The 20,624-nt window shown below is 44.8% G+C and overlaps 1 protein-coding gene across 3 annotated transcripts in view; it reads right to left on the bottom strand.

The window, feature by feature from the left end:
• Positions 1-386: 386 nt before the first annotated feature.
• SH2B2 (SH2B adaptor protein 2) overlaps positions 387-20,624 on the bottom strand; it is a 43,084-nt gene continuing 22,846 nt past the window's right edge. The window contains exons 2-10 of one of the 3 annotated variants that reach the window (XR_004427958.1): positions 19,313-20,197; positions 12,819-12,920; positions 9,100-9,191; positions 8,083-8,177; positions 6,856-7,041; positions 5,634-5,836; positions 2,883-3,054; positions 1,651-2,018; positions 387-1,193 (exon numbers count right to left, since the gene is read on the bottom strand). Coding sequence is in view for 2 of the 3 variants with exons in the window: in XM_033171765.1 (XP_033027656.1) it covers positions 1,702-2,018; positions 2,883-3,054; positions 5,634-5,836; positions 6,856-7,041; positions 8,083-8,177; positions 9,100-9,191; positions 12,819-12,920; positions 19,313-20,170 (2,025 nt within the window). In the remaining variant the exon portion in view is untranslated. Of the gene's footprint in view, positions 2,019-2,882; positions 3,055-5,633; positions 5,837-6,855; positions 7,042-8,082; positions 8,178-9,099; positions 9,192-12,818; positions 12,921-19,312; positions 20,198-20,624 lie in introns of all 3 variants that reach the window. The other 2 variants (XM_033171765.1, XM_033171766.1) reach the window with 2 other exon arrangements.

Raw genomic sequence — 20,624 nt, 5'->3', positions numbered from 1 at the left:
GTAGCCGTGTTGGTCTGCCATAGTCAAAACTAAAATAAAAAATTCCTTCCAGTAGCACCTTAGAGACCAACTAAGTTTGTTCTGTGCATGCACACGAAAGCTCATACCAAGAACAAACTTACCGTAGTTGGTCTCTTTGTGCTACTGGAAGGAATTTTTTATTTTATTTTATTCTGACTACAAATTAAGGACAACTTTGGCCAATTTAACACAAATTACTCATTTGGAAACTCCCTTTGGTGCAACATCTTTATTGCACATGCTCATGTAATATTGATAGGAATTATTTAGGTTTATGTTTAAACTAATATTAATATTTGAAGTCCATCTTCTAATTTGATCTTATTATAACTGTCTTTTCCTTCCTTCCTTCCTTCCTTCCTTCCTTCCTTCCAACAGGAACTTTTTTTTTTTTAGTCAAAGGAATGAATATCTCACATCTGGAATTACTGCTTTCGTACACAATTATCACTTGGGCATGTTTTGTAACCACAGTACTGCTGTGAGAGGGAGAGAAAAGAAACAGAAGTAAATGAACACTGTTTGGAAAGGGAAGAGGTAAAAATAACAGAGTTGATTCCTAGAGAAGAGAGATGGACTATATAGAGAAATAAAAGTCTGCAGCAATCAATACTGGCCATATCTAGCCAAGGAAGCTACTAAATAGCAACACAATAGGCCAGCTGCTCCTGGGGAAACTAGATAACTGTTACATTGTGAGGTTTTCTGTGGGTTTTCTTTTAAGAGTTGGATTATCTGCACACACAAAAATGGAAGCTGAACAAGGAAAAAACACATGGGAGGAGCATGTCATCATGCAGATACACCATAAAAGTAGGTGAACACTGTGTGGCCATTCCTCCACATTGATTGCTCAGAGTGGAGGCCCTTATGAAGTCAGATTTCTGGGTCCATCTAGTCCACACCAAAAGAAAGCAACTGGTACCTGTCCTTGGGCAGCCTCTGCCTCTAGTTTGCATCAGTGTCAGGCAGCACCATACATCCTTTGCACACAACTGTACTCCAGCACCAAACGTGGAGTTCTTCAGGAGCAGGAGATGAAGAGTATCATGAGCTCAACTATTTACAGTGAAGATGAAGAGGACCACAGAACCCACACCACACAAGACAGCAGCAATCCAATAAACAGTTCCTTTGTTAGCTTTCCCTCTAAAACCCTTGGGTCCTGGTGATGAGTTAGCTACTAGGGGGCTCAGTCCCAATGCAGTTAAAGTTTTACAAACACTTCCTGTTTCCATCTGAATGAGACCATTAGGGTGGGAACAAATAACAGGTAAAGAGGTCTGGCTCCATAGAGATGCAGGAAAGAGCATCCCTATTTCTGGATCATGCTCCCGATATCCAGGTGGCAACCATCAGGAGGTGTGTGTGTTTTTCACTCTGTCCTTTAGCCTCAGGAGCCTGCTATCATTGGCCATCCTTCTGGCCCAGGCAGGAATAAGAAGGGCCACCTTCAGTTTGTAGTATGTGAAGAAGACAGGGAAGGAAACGCTTTGTAGGCCAAAGAGATGGAGGTGCCACACACACAGAGGCCAGGAGAATGCCAAAACTGTTGCGATAAGCAGTAAGCCATCGAAGAGGCAGAAACCTCAACAGGCTTATTAGATCTCCCCACTCAGGAGGGAGGGAAAAGAGAGACACCAGGCCACACTGAAAACCAACCATTCCCCACCAGGAGGATCAGTAGAATGAATATTGGTTCTCCACAGCTCTGGTTCTGTTGCGTGAGCCCTCGCTTTCGTGGTAATCCTCTGCCCCAATGGCGGCAGAATCGAATAGGCGCTCGGTGCTGTTGCTCCGGCTTCGGGTGCTCAGGGTCCCCTCCATCCGATGGTACAGCGAGTGGCTGGCCGAGGAGGAGGAGGAAGAAGTGGTGCCCTCAGAAGGGGAGGCCGGCTGGAAGGTGACAGGGACAAAGCTGGAGAAGTAGTGTTGCGACTGCAGGTCGTTTCTGCAAGTGGGCTGTTGAGAGGCCACAGCGGGGGACGGGCTGACCTCTGAAACAGGAAAAGGAAGGAAGTTGTCACGGACACCAGCAGCCACACAGCGGTGGGCCTGACCTAGGCAGATCCCTGGTTTTTCAAATTGAAGTTTTACAATCACATATCCAACATACACCATAAAAACAAAATTCCAAAGAATCTCCTAGACTTCCCTCCTCCCCTTTGTTGGTCCTACTGTTAATCATTTCCTCCTGCATCTTTTATAATAATCCAAATCTTTTACCTCTCCATTGTATCCAAAATTCACCATTAAACTACAAGCGTTATTCCAATCCTACTAACGATTTTAACTGTTGACAATGATTTTTAAGATAAGTTATAAATTTTCCCCATTCCTTATTAAAATTTTTGTCTCCCTGATTTCTGATTCTACCAGTCATTTTTGCCATTTTGGCATAATCCATCAACTTGATCTGCCATTCTTCTCTGGTTGGGACTTTTATCTTCTTTCCATCTCTGGGCCAATAGCATCTGCGCAGCCGTGGTCGCATACATAAATAATCATTTCTGCTACATTGGGCCATCTAATGTATTTTGATTATAAGTTATTAATGTTTTTTAAACATTGAGGACTGGCCTAGTTCACTTCATCAGATGGGATAAAGCATTATCCAGACTTCCAGGGATACGCACAGTGTGTGTTTGCATGTGTGGCAGGATAAAATTTCATAAATTTGATGAAGTGAACTGTAGGCCCACAAAGGTTTAAGCCATAACAACACTGGTTAAAGTCTTCTAGGTGCCACGAGACTCTGGCTTTCGTTGCATGAGACTGATCCCATGAAGACAGCTGACCACAGACGAATTCTCTGTGGCCTCAGCTGGGGTTGAGACAGCAAGAATGGGGATTTAACTTACCCGGCAAGGGACTCTGGGCCACCACGTAGCTGTGGAGTGTTATATCAGCGGAACCGCCTGACTCCAGGGGTATGGGATGCATGTGAAAATGCCTCAGCATATCAAAGATAGTCTGGAACCAGAGATGTTGGACGTGGCACTGGCCGTTTTCATTCAAGGACAGGCGCAGGTGCTATAAGAGATTAGAAGGTGAATGAATGAATGAATTATTTTTAACCAGCTACCATAGAATCGTAGAATAATATTGTAGGAAGGGAGACCAATGGTCATCTAGTCCAACCCCCCTGCAATGCAGGAATCACAGCTAAAGGATCCTGACAGATGGCCATCCAACCCCTGCTTAAAAACCTCCAACGAAGGAGAGTCTGCCACTGTCAAAGGCAATCTGTTCCACTGTCTAACAACTCTTACCATCAGATAGTTCTTCCTAATATTTAGTCAGAATCTCCTTTCTTGCAATTTGAATCCATTGGGTTCAGGTCCTAATCAATGGAGCAGCAGAAAACAAGCCTGTTCTGTGTGGCAGCCCTTCGGATACTTAAAAGACTGTGCGTACCACTTGCATTGTATTGTTGTGTTTTGATCTGTGTTTCCAATGTCTTTTTTAATCTGCTTATTTGTGCCTTTTTCAGAAAGAGCTGTTATTTCCAGGAAAGCTCTGGGCCGGAACTTCAATGATTTAGAATACATATATCCCAATTTTATATTCCCCCAAGTTCTTAAATCAGCTTTCGAAAGGTTGACACAGTACAGACACATGCACGTGTAAATAAATAAATAAATAAATAAAAATAATAATAATAATAATAATAATAATAATAATAATAATAATAATAATAATAATAATTTATTTATACCCCTCCCATCTGGCTGGGTTTCCCCAGCCACTCTGGGCGGCTTCCAGCAGAATGTTAAAATACAATAATCTATTAAACATTAAAAGCTTCCCTGAACAGGGCTGCTTTCAGATGTGTTCTAAAAGTCTGGTAGTTGTTGTTCTCTTTGATTTCTGGTGTGAGGGCGTTCCACAGTCCAGGTGCCACTACCAAGAAGGCCCTCTGCCTGGTTCCCTGTAACTTGGCTTCTCGCAGCGAGGGAACCGCCAGAAGGCCCTCGGCGTTGGACCTCAGTGTCCGGGCAGAACGATGGGGGTGGAGATGCTCCTTCAGGTATACTGGACTGAGGCCATTTAGGGCTTTAAAGATCAGCACCAACACTTTGAATTGTGCTCGGAAACGCATCAGGAACGGAAATAAGAGGGTGCCGATGCAGAATAGACCAAACCGTGGGGGGGGGGGGATCACTGCCGCCTTGGAACTTCTCACCGCTCAGAGAAGGGGGGTGAGCATACTAACAATTCATTTTCATTCCAGTAAGCTAAAGTTCAGGTGGCGCCAACAGAACAGGATGGGAGAACATGGGGCTTCCATTGACCTGCCAGCTTCGTGTCTGCTTGATGCATGCAAATGAACACATATCCCTCACCCAACTTCCCCAAGTAGTGGCAAAGAATCAAGGGCTGTTGTGCCTGCAAGACACGTTGCAGCATTCCCACTGCCTCCCCCTGTGTTACTGGGAGCAGGCAAGGCAGCCGTGTCTTTAGATTTTGGCTGCTTTCCTCTACCTGGCACTCATGAAGCTCTCCATGCCAGACACCAGGCAATTAACAAGCCAAAGTAGTCATCGTGGTTTTGGTTGGTGGTTTCTAAGCCTTCGGCTCTTTTACTATTTTATGCCTATGTACAGGCACGTTGCCAAGTTCCAGTGACTCCTTTCAACCGGAAGGTTTACTCCCCACCCCCAAAACTACATTTGCAACCAAAACCCTTCAGTGGCAGTGCAGATCAGCTTGGGCCTGGAGAGCTGCTGCCAATCAGGGTAGACAATACTGAGTTAGATGGGCCAGCAGTATAAAGACAGGTGCCTGTGAACCAAGAAGTCATCAGATCTTAACTTTAAATGCTCAAGGAAGACTTAGGGAAACACAACTGTTGTAGCTCCAGGATAAAACCAAAACGGTCCCTTGACAATTTGGGACCAATTTCCTTATAGGATTGCCTTGCCCCTTATTTGCCCACCATTTCAGGTGCCACATAATATTAATTCTGCACTTGTAAGAAACTGAACTTTTAGCTTGGCAGCGTCTACACTTTGGAATTCCCCCCACAGACCCCAGACAGGCACCTTCATTGTTCTCTTTTTGGAGCCAGCTAAAAACATTTTTGTTCAGGCAAGCCTATCCCGAAATGCGGGTGTGTTTTAGTCTGCTTTGGGCTACTGCCAATTTTAACTCTATTTCAAATAATAATAATAATTACTGATTTTAACTCTTGTCTTTTGTTGACAATTTTAATGTTTGTTTTATTTTTATCTCTGTAAACTGCTTAGAAGTTTTGCATACAATCAAGCAGCACTTTTGCTTTATTTATTAAATGTATTGATCACTTTTTTTAACCAAGGTAACTCAAAGTGCATACATTAAAACCGCATTAAAATCTAAAAGACAATCCAGATGATTAAAAGCCAAACAAATTCATGCCTGGTGGGAAATGCATGTTATTGCCTGGTACCTAGAGCTATGTGATGATGGTGCCAGGTGAGCCTTCTTGGGGAGAGTATTCCACAAGCAGGGAGCTGCCATAGAAAGTCTCTTCTCATGTTGCCACCCTCCAGACCTCCCATGGAAGAAGGGCCACAGTTGAGAGTATATTGTTATAAAGATCCATCCATTCATAAATAATGGTCACCTGCCTTGGCTTTTCCCTGGAAGTTAAAGGTCAGCACGTATTCGCCTGGCCGGGTTTCACTCTGTCGAATGACAAACAGCCCATGGCTTCTGGCTCCACCAAACAGGACCAGCTGAGCAGCTTTGACCCGTGATAGTGTCCCATGGAACCAAGGGAAGTCCAGAAGGTTGAGCTCCGCTTCCGTCTCGCTTTCCTCCCCTGTCCCAGTTGAGAGAAGGAGGAGGAGGAAGTCAAATACTGGAATATTTTGCTCCAAATTCTACTGCAAGGAAGTGAGATACGGGACCCTGCAGGTGTTTCATTGAAGGTGTGTTCTGCAGCATGTTCTTGACATAGTAGCAAGGCACCAGTGGTGGATTATTTTTGCTTGTAGTTTTTTTTTTTTTTGCAATGCTTCCCAAATGCTAACACATTCTTGCTGTTTGGAGGGGCTGTAGCCTAACAAAACTAAAACCAGAACCTTTGAGCTATATAAAAGTTAAGGGATTTCATCAGGAACTTATAGGATATGCACTGATTGGAAATGAAGCAGTGTGACCACCCTAAAACATCTGCAGGAGGGTGTACTTTCACAATGCAGGCTCTCCAGTGAGGAAAGTTGTATTTGTATGGCAGATGTGTTTTGCCAAATTCACAGATCACATTTTTAGGTGAATGCTTAAAAAAATGTAACCTATGAATCAGAACCATGTGAAGTTGCTTTGGGATTACCTTCAGTTTTGAAAATTGGCATAAGTGTGGAATATAAATAATTAGCAGCATTGGCCAGCACACAAACACCGGCACCCACCCACACCAGCAAACCGTCTGAACTGTTTGAAGGATGCATGCTATTCCGTTTAACTGCAAACCTTGTGTAACTGATCTGGGCACAGCGCACACATGCACACACACAGAACTTTGATTTGACATAGCAAGCTGCCTGATAGCAGGTCAGACTGTTCATTTGTCCAGCCCAGTACTAAAGACCTGCCTCACTCAGCTGCCCCACTAGACCTCCCTTGTTCAACCAAATTGGAAGCCACACCAAACTCGCCATAGCTGAGGGCTGGGGAGGGAGAGCTCCAGAAATGAAGTTAGCACTCTGTCTGGAAAATTAGCAAAAATGAACCACCTGTATCAACAGTGGGCCAACAGATTACAAAGTACACAATTCCAAATAACAGGAAAAAGTGTTATGGGGAGCAGGGGAGAGCTGTTCACATTTCTTCCAGGAAACATGGTACCTGCAGTATGGCTACCAGTAGCTGATGACTCCAATGTCTGTAGGAAGTTATCCAATGGCACATGAGCTCTGTATTCTCCTGCAGAGTCCCTGATCCGACCATGCGGTGCTGTGACAACAGTGGCAGGATTCGGCATAGTGTCTGGGGCAGCAGAGCCTGCACATCTGTCCTGAAACCGGGAGGTATCTGGAAAAAGAATTCCGCTGTTAAAAAACCCCCAAAATCCATTTTCAAGGCTTCAAACAGCTTCTCTCTTTTTCTGCAAAGTAATTCCTGCATTGGACCAGATGACCCTTGGTGTGTCTCCCAACTCTACAATGCTATGATTCCAATTCGTATGTTGTCATTAGCATTTTTATCCCACTCTTTAGCCAGAAAAGGTTCCCAGAGCAACTTACAAATACAGTGGTACTTAATTTGTTCCGGAGGTCCGTTCTTAACCTGAAACTGTTCTTAACCTGAAGCACCACTTTAGCTAACGGGGCCTCCCGCTGCGCTGCCAGAGCACGATTTCTGTTCTTATCCTGAAGCAAAGTTCTTAACCTGAAGTGTTATTTCTGGGTTAGCAGAGTCTGTAACCTGAAGCATATGTAACCCGAGGTACCACTGTATCATTAATATTATAGTCCCTGCCTTCAGCTTCACATTGTAAGAGACACAATAACAAAAGGAAAAGGAAGTAGGAGGGAGGAGGAAAACATCAAGCTCAGGCTCAGATTCTTAGTTACAAGTGTTATCATGTCACCAATGGGTATACATTCTGCATTTATTGATTTTGGGGGGGGTAATCATAAGATATCTGTTTGAGCAGAGATTATAGCAGGGCATAAGAAATCGACATGTGTATCCCAAGCAACATAGACTCTATCTAACTACCAGGAAAAGGGAGTTAAATAAAATTGCTGTAAGTTGATTTGGAGGTTTAATCCAAAATCAAATAAGATTTAAGCTTGTTTGGTATCCTCTCTCCTATATTATGGATGTATGTTCTGTACTATTTTATTAGTACTGTTGCTGCAAGTTTGTCATGGCCTTTGGCTGGGACAATAAACTTACAAACTTGAACTTGTAACTTGTACTACCTTTAGCTAAAAAAACATACACCCAAACGTGCCTCTCCGATCATAGAAAAGCCTCTTTTTGAATGCATGGGTTATGTGGGCCAGAGTGTACACATTAAAAAGTAAATAAATCTGATTAAAAAATCTGATTAAAAAGTCTTGTTACCACCAGCCAGGAACTCGCAGCTACAAGAGGACACTCTGCTTGGCAGGCAGGCCCCCTGGGTGCAGGAGGAGAGTTCGATGTCGTCCCCACTGTCTCTGCAAGAAACGAGCAAGCAGTTGGATACAAGATATTGCACCAGTGACTCTCTGCAAGTATATGCATACATCTTTTTTTTTTAAGTGTCAGTGTTCTGGATTCACTGATCTCTCAAATGAAAGAACAGCTGTTTTAGAGGAATAGACGCACCAGACCATGTACCATAAACAAACCCCATATTGCTAACATCTCTCCTTCTGTCTCAGGTGAGTGGAGACTCCAGCAGAAGCCTCCATGGCTTCAAGAGGAGCCCTAGCTGGAACGAAGGGCCTAGGTTATGTGGTTCCTCTTCATCCGGTAACACTTCTACTGAATTATGTAGAAGGATCAATATGGAAAGCACATGAGGAAATGATCTCTCAATCTGTTAGCAGTTGCCAGAATTTTATATGCTGGCAAATGGAGAATGGCAACAGTCCCAATGGTCAAAGAATGGCACAATAAAATGTGCGGCTATACAATAATGGCAAAGTTAGCTTATTATATAAGGTTTAAGGAATACAATTATAGACAAAATATTTGCATGTTAAGATGGAAGAAATTTTTGGATTATTATAGGTTTTACTGAGTATTTCTAAGTGTTTGTTACTGATTCTCAATGTTCGGAGGAGGAGGATGACAATTGCAGGTTTTTTTTGTTTAATCTGTGTTTTCGTGTGTGTTTATATGTATGGAAGATTAAACATTGAATAAAATACTTAAAACTGAAAAAGGCCTATATGTTTACCACTAATTGGGGGGGGGGTACCATTTGGAGGCTAATGAAAATCAGGATCTTGAAAAATATTCTGAATAAAATCCCTGTGGAGCAGAATGAGCTCCATACTGCCATATGCCTATCGCCATTTACACAACAAGCTTTTCTGAACTTCAAGGGCACTCATTCAGCAAACCTAATCTCAGCGCCTACTGCCATCTTACCCAGGATCTATGCAGTCTTGTATATCTGCCACCCAGGAGTGTTTCTGCAACGAATCAATCGTTTCCAAGATATACTCAGCACCGTTTTCTACCTGGATGAAAAAAATACAAGAGGGGGGGGGGAAGCCATTCTTTGTTGTATCTTAAAACAAAAAGACATCCTTCATCTCTCCACATTCCCCCACACATGTGCAAAGACTCAACGGGATCCAGGATTCACCCTTAGAAAAGTGTGGTGAAGTAATAAAATGATTCCTCAGATCAAGAAAAGAGTGTGTTTCTCCCACCAGCTAGCATCTGGAGTCTCACACGTCCCTTATTATTGGAGGTGCATGTCAGCATCATGCAATTCTACCGTAACACACAGTTTCCTTGTGTGCATTTCTCTCTCTACTATATGGCTGAGAGAAAGGCAGATGTTCAGGTGTGTGGCCCAGAGGGGAGGCTTTGCTTTGAAGGGAGCAGTACGTCCCTGAAGAGGAAGACATGTGGGGTGAGGGAAGGGACGAGGTTCCCTCCCCTAAATGAAGGGTTGAAACCTGGGTAGGAGAGGGAAGGGGTTGGGGTCTGCCTAGGGAGTTTAAAGTGTGGTGAGGCAAACTTGGTTTGACTCCCCAACTTCCTCCATCCTAGCCTAGAAGGTGCGGAGATAAATGGCTTCCCCACATACACACAAAAGAACGGTGCAAGAGGAAACTGGAGGAGCAAGAGGAACATGGGAGCATTGTATAGAGAGGTATTTTACTGATTAATGGGACCCTTAGCATGTCCGGGTGGCGCTGTGGTCTAAACCACAGACCCTAGGGCTTGCCGATCAGAAGGTTGGAGGTTCAAATCCCCGCGATGGGGTGAGCTCCCGTTGCTCGGTCCCTGCTCCTGCCAAACTAGCAGTTTGAAAGCACGTCAAAGTGCAAGTAGATAAATAGGTACTGCTCCGGCAGGAAGGTAAACAGTGTTTCCACGTGCTGCTCTGTTTCGCCGGAAGCGGCCACATGACCCGGAAGCTGTACGCCGGCTCCCTCGGCCAGTAAAGCGAGATGAGCATCGCAACCCCAGAGTCGTCCGTGACTGGACCTAATGGTCAGGGGTCCCTTTACCTTTACCTTTAGCATGCCCTACACTGCAAAACAGGTGGAGGACAGAAGACAGCTCCCTGCTACCTTAGAAGGGAGTACAGGTGGATAGCTAGAGATGAACCTGGGGTAAAGTGGAAGGGTTTGGTGATGTGGAAACAAGTTGCTCAGGCAGTATTGAATCTCCAGCTCTCCCAGTTGAAACAGAGAGGGAAACTCTAAGAGAGGGAAACTGAGGCAGAGAGAGCAGGAATGGCAAGTGAGCAGAAGGGCACCCCTTAGTTTTTAAAAACTGCTGTTTTTGCCCATATTTTGCCCATCATCTTTGTATATACAGAGGTACCTTGGTTGTCAAACAGCTTGGCTCCCAAACAAATTGGCTCCCAAACGTCACAAACCCGGAAGTGAGTGTTCCAGTTTGCAAACGTTTTTCGGAAGCCAAATGTCCGACGCGGCTTCCGACTGACTGCAGGAAGCTCCTGCTGTCAATTGGAAGCTGCACCTTAATTTTCAAATGGTTCCAGGAGTCGAACGGACTCCTGGAACGGAATAGGTTTAACAACCAAGGTACCACTCTGTGTGTGTGTGTGTGTGTGTGTTTAAGGTTTGGTGTTACTGGTATTTTTAATGCATTTTAATTAATTTTCAATATTAACATAATACTAACCATAAAAAGAAATAAACAAGGGAAGAGACAATAGACATTTTAAGTACAGTATGTGCAAACATAGGGATTATATCTGACAGCAAAAGCAAAATGGAAAGAAAAAACCCACTAGACAAGAAAATACAGTGGTAGGATGAGATTTATGAGGATAATAAAATCTTAATATCTGGTCTCTGACCCCCAAAGGAAGATGGTCATTTAGTGGATGGCTAGTACAGGTTGGGTTAGAAAGGGACCACCAAGTTTCCTTAAATTTCTCCTTTTTTTGCTCTGGCTAAGCTTGTTCTTTTGGGTCAATTTCCAAACCTTACACCACCACCAATCTTCTAATGTAAAAATAGAGGAGTGGTTCCAATGATGAGCAATTTCTATTTTGCCTGCTGCTAAAAGCAATAAAATTACTTGATTAATGTCCTCAGGAAAAACAGAAAGCAGAGTTGAGACTGGGGTTCTAAGGAATAACCTGAGAGGCAACAGAAGAATGGGGGGGGCCCTCATCCAAAAAGAATGTACCATGGAGCAAGTCCACTACATGTGAAAGGAAGTACCCAACCCTAGAGGACTTCTCCAACACTTGTTGGAAAAACCTGGGTCCATGTGAGCCAATTTCACATGAGTAAAATAGCACCTCAGCACCACTTTTATCATAGATCCCTTAACTTGGAAAAAAAATTAACCTTAATAGGGGTTTCTGCCACACCACTTTGCAAAGAGTTATCACTGATAGTCCCATGTCATCTTCCCAAAAAGGTTTTAAACTCACGTTAGATTTCATGGAACATGACCGTCCGCAAACCTTTATAAATGATACGATTCTACCCTTGAGATTTTCCCCAGAAATATGTAAGTTTTCAAAGAATGCCAACTATCTCAATGAATCCCCTGTATGAACTATATGTCTAGTAGACAAGCGAATTTGAACTAGCTGGAACCATGAAGGTGTCACATCCTCCGGTTTTTCTAAAAGCTGGGGTGCGTTCGATGGAGCTCCTTCAATATACAGGTCATCAAGTCTAAAAATACCCTTGGATTCCCAGCCCTTAAATTGTGCACATTTATCAGAATCTTTAAAACAGGAATGCTGTGTTAAGGGAATTAAAGGTGTTTACTGGTATTTTTAATGAATATTTTATATTGTTCTCTGTAAACTGCTTTGAGGTTTTTGTCCATTTCGTGGTATATAAATCTTTTCATAAACCGTTAAAAAGAATAACAATGCAAAGGCCAACCACGTCACGTCTCGTTTTGGCTTCAAATTTCAACTGATGCAAAGGCAATAATTCACCAATGATTGTTGCTGGGCGGGGGCAGGAAGAGAGAAAAGTAAATTTAGCCAGTAAGGTGCCCCAGTTCTACATCCTAACCTCATCCCATGAATGCTCTCTATAAATTCAGGAAGCTGGAAAATTTATTTGGATGGGGGGGGGGGATGAGGACCTCCAAAAATCAGAAACAAACAAAATCCATTCCCCCAAATCCATTTGTGCAAACACAAAGCAAATGTCAACGTTTTCGTTCATCACAAAAGTGCCTTTTGTCCACCCTGACAGAGAGCTTGGATGGAAGTTTGCATAAGTTCGATTTGCCAAGGAACTGCTCATGCAGCAGCTAGGCCGGTCTCCATGACAACCCGGCCTGCCCCGTAGGGCATCGTTTCATCCCTGAGTTGGCTCTTCAAAAAAGGGAGCCCAGTGCTTACAGGGAGGCAGGCGGTGCAATTTTAATGAAAGGGTAAAAATTAAGAAATATGAGGAAGGTAGAAGGGCGAAAGCTGGACAACGCTTTGAAATAGTGCACCTGCCTCTCCCCCTTTGCAACAGGCTTTCAAAAATGGAGGAGGAGTGTGAGACAGACTTGGAGATCTGGGTTTGAATAATGTTTAATGGACTCCTGACTGCAAATAAAGAAAATAGGCACCAGTGGCTGATGTGGCAAACACGAGGCTACCACAGGGGCCTTCTCTACCTAAGGCGCCTTACCTTCAGCACAAAGGTGTTGTCCTTGTCTGGCATCTCCAAAGGCATAGTTGTGCGCACCTCAATAATGGCTGACAGAGGGATGCTGACCTTAGCTTTGGAAGCCTGGAGGCCAAAAGAGAAAGGGAGTTAAAAAAAAGAAAAGAACATGACAATAGTTTTAGAAATAATAGTTTTCACAGGAGGCTTGTTCACAGGAAGGAAGGCTGTTCACATGAAGGCAACGTTATTAAAAATGCGATTTCCCTAATCTTCTCCAGCGACGCCAGAATCTTTTAATTAAAAGTACAGCACCCACTGGGAAATAGGAGGAGGAATAGGGAACATTTCATTTACATATTTTCACACACTGCTGTGTTCCAACATCAGCAATAATTTTACATTTCTAAACTTTTTTCTTTTTTAAGTCCTTGAATAGATAAACAGAATTTAACTACTGAAAAACTCCCATTAATGAAAAAGGTAAAAGCAGCCACAAAGAGCTAAGGAAGGGCAAAAGATTGTAAGAGGAAAGATAAAAGGCTTCATACACACACACACACACACACACACAGGCTGGTACAGGTAAGCTATGATGGACTTCACTCCCCAGAAAGGTGTTCTCCTGAGTAGTCTGATCAGAATGAGTGATCTGCTGCAGGCAGCTGCTTTTCATTTGATGGAGCTTACGCCCAGTAAATTGTATTCATAGAAAACTGAGCTCTGTTGTTGTTGTTGTTGTTGTTGTTGTTGTTGTTTAACATATTTTTTATTCTGAACTCTGTTGTTGATGATGGACAGTAATAATATACACTACAGTAATGGATTGTGACAATCAATCAATCAATCAATCAATCCAATCAATCAATCAATCACAATCAATCAATCAATCAATCAATACAGGGTCCACATCCAGGACACACATTTTCAGCCCTGAAATCATATCCTCCATGGTAACATAAATGAAATATGAGTGGGTTGGTGGGCTTTGTTTTTGTTTTTTGGTATACGGGTATCCTATTTCCAAATCCCCAACAGGAGTACTATCGTTAATTTCTTTTATAGCACCTGCTAGCTGAAGAGGGCAATGTCTCTGAGTGTGTACAAACTGCCTATCCAGCAACATTCAGTGGGTGCCCACAAGACATGCAGCGCTGCTACCGAAAGCAACAACCAGACATGTCACTCCTTTTCTCTTTACAATGTCAAGTAGAACTTACCCGTGTTTTAACGCCAGGACATTTTGCATCTCCCCTGGCCAAACTGGTTCACAGTCAATAATATTATATGCAACAGCAGCTGGGAAACAGAGAACCTAGAACCCTGGACAATATGAAATAGGTATCTTCCAACTCTACAATTTTGGGATTCTGTGATTCCTCTTAATCAGGTGCACACCAATCTCCTCATCGGCAAGTACCGGTAACAAGAGCCCCCATGTGACACTTTGACCAAGTTGCCAGAGGAAAGCTTTTGCCACTTGCCACCTAGAACAGAAAAAGGTTCTTCACTGATGCCACTGAACAATCCACTACATCTTCACCTGCTAGGTAAGAGGAAGTCACTCATTTAGTATGAAAATATTGTGAAAACTGTTTTGAAATGTCTTTTATATGGAGATAGTATCTCTTTCTATATACATAGAAGTGTAAGGCTGTCATCGCAGAGTCTGCATGGGAGGATTTGCAGAGCCGCATCACAATCCTAGATTTGCATGAAGTCAGAACGCGGTGGAGGGTGGAAAGGTTGGTAGGGTTAGGCAGAGACGACAAGTAACGCAAGGAGAAGTGGAAGCCCCTAGTATAAAACATTTTGCTCAATGTATTTATACTTTCGGTTGTTTCCCACCCCCATGCTTTCTTGTGAACTGCTTCAGTGTAGAATTAGGTCCAGTCGTGGACGGCTCTGGGATTGCGGCGCTCAACACGCTTTACTGGCCGAGGGAGCCGGCGTACAGCTTCCGGGTCATGTGGCCAGCATGACTAAGCCGCTTCTGGCGAACCAGAGCAGTGCACAGAAACGCCGTTTACCTTCCCGCCGGAGCGGAACCTATTTATCTACTTGCACTTTGACGTGCTTTAGAACTGCTAGGTGGGCAGGAGCTGGGACCGAACAACGGGAGCTCACCCCGTCGCGGGGATTCGAACTGCCAACCTTCTAATTGACCAGTGTGGTGTAGTGTAGTGGTTAAGAGCGGTAGACTCGTAATCTGGGGAACCGGGTTCGTGTCTCCGCTCCTCCACATGCAGCTGCTGGGTGACCTTGGGCTAGTCACACTTCTCTGAAGTCTCTCAGCCCCACTCATCTCACAGAGTGTTTGTTGTGGGGGAGGAAGGGAAAGGAGAATGTTAGCCGCTTTGAGACTCCTTCGGGTAGTGAAAAGCGGGATATCAAATCCAAACTCTTCTTCTTCTTCTTCTTCTTCTTCTTCAATCCCTAGGCTCTGTGGTTTAACCCACAGCACCACCCGCGTCCCGCTGATGATGATGATGATGATAATAATAATAATAATAATAATAATAATAATAATAATAATAATAATTTATTATTTATACCCTGCCCATCTGGCTGGGTTTCCCAGCCACTCTGGGTGGCTCCCAACAGAATATTAAAAACACGATAAAACAAACATTTAAAACTTCCCTAAATAGGGTTGCCTTTAGATGTCTTCTAAAAGTCAGGTAATGGTTTATTTCCTTGACATCTGATGGGAGGGCGTTCCATAAGGCAGGCGCCACTACCGATAAGGCCCTCCGCCTCGTTCCCTGTAACCTTACTTCTCGCAGTGGGGGAACCGCCAGAAGGCCCTCGGAGCTCGGCCTCAGTGTCTGGGCTGAATGATGGGGGGCAGGGGAAGACGCTTCTTCAGGTATACTGGGCCAAGGCCGTTTAGGGCTTTAAAGGTCAGCACCAACACTTTGAATTGTGCTCGGAAACGTACTGGGGGCAAATGTAGGTCTTTCAGGACCGGTGTTATGTGGTCTTGACGGCCACTCCAAGTCACCACTCTAGCTGCCGCATTCTGCATTAATTGTAGTTTCTGAGTCACCTTCAAAGGTAGCCTCACATAGAGTGCATTGCAGTAGTCCAAGCGGGAGATAACTAGAGCATGCACCACTCTGGTGGGTAGGTAGGGTCTCAGCATAAGCATCAAAGTAGTAGGAAAACAAAAGTAACAGAGTTTTTAGGGAGAAGGGCTCCCAGTTTAGCAAAGTTTGTGTGTGAGGAGGGGTGTGTGCAAGCACGTGAAAGAGGGGAGGGGGCTTCAGGCACACTTCTTTCTAGGGATAAATTAAGCGCTGGCCCAGAGAGCTGCTTTAAGCAACCTGTCCACGACCCCCTCCTTGGGGATGGGAGAAAGGTTAGAAGGGAATGAATGGAAACAAGATCTCTTGCTTGTTTGGCAACACCCAGAGAGCAGGCACCATAAAAGGGTTTCACCGAAATGGGATTTTCCATGTGCCCTTATCCGGTCCCCCCTGCAGAGTGACAAATTCCCTTTGGCTCAATTTACAGAGACTGCTGTGGTGAGCGAGGGAAGGTTTCGTGCAAGGCTATGCTTGAACCCAGAGCAGGCACACAGGCTGCAAGCATGAAACCGCGTACCGTACGGCTGCTGTCTGTTTCACACCCAGCTGTCACAACAGCTGGTCTAGCAAGAAATCCAGAGAATGGCCAAAAAGGAAGCACGCTCCACAAATCAGCAGCAAATAAGCCGCTGCGGTCACAGAGCGGTTTCTCTATACCAAGAGAAACTGCAGGGTGTGTGGAAAGGCACAGGAAGGCTTATAGGGACATAGGAAGCTTCCTTATACAGAATTAGATCAAGGGTCTGTCTAGCTCTGCATTGCATAGCCCTGGTGTACACCAACAGGCAGCAGCTCTCCAAAGTTTCCAGACAAGGATAATAATAATAATAATAATAATAATAATAATAATAATAATAATAATAATAATAATATTTATACCCTGCCCATCTGGCTGGGTTTCCCCAGCCACTCTGGGCGGCTTCCAACAGAACATTAAAATGCAATAATCTACTAAACATTAAAAGCCTCCCTAAACAGGGCTGCCTTCAGATGTCTTCTAAAAGTCTAGTCTGGTAGTTGTTTTTCTCTTTGACATCTGGTGGGATGGCGTTCCACAGGGTAGGTGCCACTACCGAGAAGGCCCTCTGCCTGGTTCCCAGGATCTCTCCCAACCCCACTTGGAGATGCCACCGGGGATCAAACTTGGGTCCTTTCTGCATGCAAAGCATTGCTCCATTACTGAGCTGTAACCCTTCCCTAATGATAATAGAATTCAGCTCCCCTGAAAATCCTAACTTGTATTTTCCTTAAAAAAAAAAAAAAGCAAGCTGCTAGCCCCTATTGTTCCTGTTATTTTTATCATTGCTTGGATTTGCCTCCCACATGTTTAAGGCCGGACTGGAATTCCCTGGGCAGCTCAGCCTATCTTGCTAAAAATATATACTGAATGCCTACTGAAATCACAGAAGCCAGAGGGAGTGGCCAAACAAAATTTCCGCAGGGTCCAATGCCTCTTGCCTGGGGACACCCAAGGAAGGCATCCTTACACACCATGGTGCCCATGGGTGCCAGACTAGGGGGTGCCAGACTAGATCCAGACCTGCTTAGCTTGTAATGCCACAAGAAACTAGACCCCCCTTTCGCAAGTCACATAGCATGACTGTGCTGACTGAGACTCTTAGGAGTTGTAGTCCAAAACTGGAAGGCACCAGGTTGTTCTGTAGGTGGAAGGGGAAACTTTTAGGCATATTGTGAGAGAAAATGACACCTGTAAACAAGCTACAAAGGGCGGGGGGGGGGCAGGGAGAGAGAGGAGGCATGAACAAGCTTCTTATCTACTTCCGCTTCCCAGACTTTTAAAGAGAGACAATCGATTAAGGATAATAAAGCGCACACACACACAAGATGTGGAAAAAATAAGACAGGAAAGGATTCAACAAATGACAAAGCACCAGCCTGGCTGGCAGTAATTCCTTTTGCTTTTACATGCAGCCTTTTAGGAAGGAAATGGGCCCCGGGTACTCAAGGGAGCAACTGGCTCAATACTCCAGTAAAAGGATCTCCAGCACTGGAAGAGACTTTGGCCTGGGACCCTGCAGAACCACGGCCTTCTGAGCCAACAACACTGGCCAAGGGCCTGACTCAATATACAGGATTATGTATTATTTATCGATTTCATTAGGGTTCTGTTCCATCCTTCCTCCCAAAAGGAGCCCCGAGTGGCAAAGAGCATCAGCAAAACAATACAATGTGAACCAAAAAATAATACAAAACTATGCAGCGCTTAGTTAAACTATGGAAATCAGTCCCAAAGCAAGCAGTGATGGCCACCAACCTGGATGGCTTAAAAAAAAAAAAGGATTGGACAAATTCATGGAGGAGAAGACTGTCAAAGGCCTGCTGGCCACAATGGCTATGCTCTGCCTCCATGGTCAGTCGCAACTGCCACCTGGCAGCAGCCAGTCATTCCATCGGGCTGTGGGAGAGATGACAAAGGGGGCTTGTTCCATGAGCTCAGCTGAAAAGCCAGCTCTATCAGGCACCTCCTGTCCCCGAGCTGTTTCTATGCCAGCTGGTCATTGTAAGAACTACTATTTAAAATCGGCACCCAAGTAACCTTACTTGTGAAACATGGACCACTTATATGTGCCATCTCCAACTCCTTGAAAGATTTTATCAACAGTGTCTTCGAAAAACGTTACACATCACTTGGGAAGACAGGTGATCTAATGTCAGTGTACTGGAAGAAACAAAGATCACCAATGTTGAAGTAGTGATTCTTCGACATCAGCTTCATTGGACTGGTCATATTGTTCGGATGCCTAATTATCCTCTTCCAAAGCAACTACTCTATTCCAAACTTAAAAATGGAAAGCGTAATGCTGGTGGCCAACAAAAGAGGTTTAAAGACTCTCTCAAGGCAAACCTAAAAAAAATGTAGTATAAACACTGACAATTGGGAAACATTGGCCTGTGAGCGCTCCAAGTGGAGAACAGCCTTTACCAAAGGTGTCATGGACTTTGAAAATGCTCAAAATCAGGACGAAAGGGAGAAATGTGCTAAGAGGAAGGCATGCTTGGCATATCCACACCGTGATCAACTCCCGCCCAGAAACCAACGTCCCCACAGTGGAAGGGCGTATGGATCCAGAATTGGCCTCCGCAACTTACGGACTCACTGTTAAGATCATGTTCATGGAAGTCAATCTTACTTGACTATGAGTGATCGCCAAAGAAGAAGACTCAGATACAAGCCATTTCACTGGAAGTGGACTACAGAATGATGATTCCTGAAGTGGCCTTCTTAGGGGGAAAGTTCACTTTGAGTGCAGAGAAGCATTCGGCTTCCCCTTCCTGATCTCTATCCTCTGGTTAGCTGGCGTCTCTGCACCTTCAACACGACACTCACCCCACTGAAATAAAAGCAAGCAAACAAACAAACCCAACACATACATATCAAAGGCAAGTTTTAGCTATGGAAGTCCTTACCTTGGGAGGAACGAAAAACTCGAGAAGGAACTTTTCTCCCTCCATCTTCACAGCTTTCCTTAGCAACAACCGACACTTTTGCCACTGAGAGCTCCCCACACAGTTCGTATCGTCAGCGACCATGTAGCGGAGGGTCCCTTCCCTCTGAATGTCCACCAGATCCACCTTGGAAGACTGCCCCTTCGAAAGGCGCAGCTTGTGGGTCCATTTCTCCCTGGAATCGCCATGTTCCTTGTTCCCAGGAGGGCAGTGTTCCCTGTCAGACCGCCTGCTTTGCGTGGCTTCTGCACCAGGCTCCGGGGAAGACCTCCTGTGCCACATCTCCTTCATGCCATCCACCACGCACAAGCTCATATTCCTCAGGGAAAAGCCTTTCTTGAACTTTGGCTTGGAGGTGGCGTGGACGGAGACATCCTCTGAACTCCGGGACTGGCCGTAGGAAGAGACCTTCCGGGCCTGGACCTGCTGCGATTGGCTCAGATACCTGCCGGAGGAGATGGGGTTGTCCATGCTGTCGAGGGACTCCGTGGAGGCCTGCTCCTTCCTTGGCAGGAGGTCCCGCCCGTAAGGCATGTGGCAGTTTTGAAGCCCAACAAATGGCACGATGTTGTATTTGGTGGGGGAATTGGAAACGAACACCCTGTTGACTTCCAAGCTGAAGATGTCCAAGAAGTTGGCGGCAAAGTGGTGGGAGAAGGAGGTCTCTGCCCCAGGGGTGTTGTAGTGCGGATTCTCCTTCAGGAACTGGCAGAACTTTTGAGCAAAGTCCACTGCAGCGGCCTGGGCGTGCAGCTCACAGAATTCCCTCCAGTCGGGAAGCTGGGAGGGAGGATCTTGACAAAAGGCATCACCATTCATGACTGGTCCATTCCACCTGCTGGCAAACTGCCCAAAGACAAGAAAGAGACAGTGAGAGATGAGCAGTCCTGTTTGACACCCACACAGCCACCTGGTTAGAGCTATTGCAGGGAGGCAGAACCATTTTTAGCCCGAGGGCCACACTGCCTTCCGGACTGCCTTCCAAGGGCCATAGGGCATTCGTGTGGCAAAAAGTGGAAGAAGAATGAATATGAATGTTATCTTTTGTACAGTAGGCTAGCTTCATCACAATGATGCATCACTCTTCACCCCCACCCCCCCCCACCCAGGCATGCAAAGAGTATTGTCATCATTTATTGTTATCTGCATTTATCAGTTGCTTTATACAGTAAAAATTCTCAAAGCAACTTGACACGGTAAAATGCAACAGATAAAAAGCTATTTAAAACTGGTGACTGGGTGGGGACGAACAATATAGAACATATAAAATGCT

This window comes from Lacerta agilis, chromosome 15 (genome assembly GCF_009819535.1).
Source record: "Lacerta agilis isolate rLacAgi1 chromosome 15, rLacAgi1.pri, whole genome shotgun sequence".
Classification (NCBI taxonomy): domain Eukaryota; kingdom Metazoa; phylum Chordata; class Lepidosauria; order Squamata; family Lacertidae; genus Lacerta; species Lacerta agilis.
Note: the sequence above shows the minus strand (reverse complement) of the source record. Positions and strands in the feature narration are given on the sequence as shown.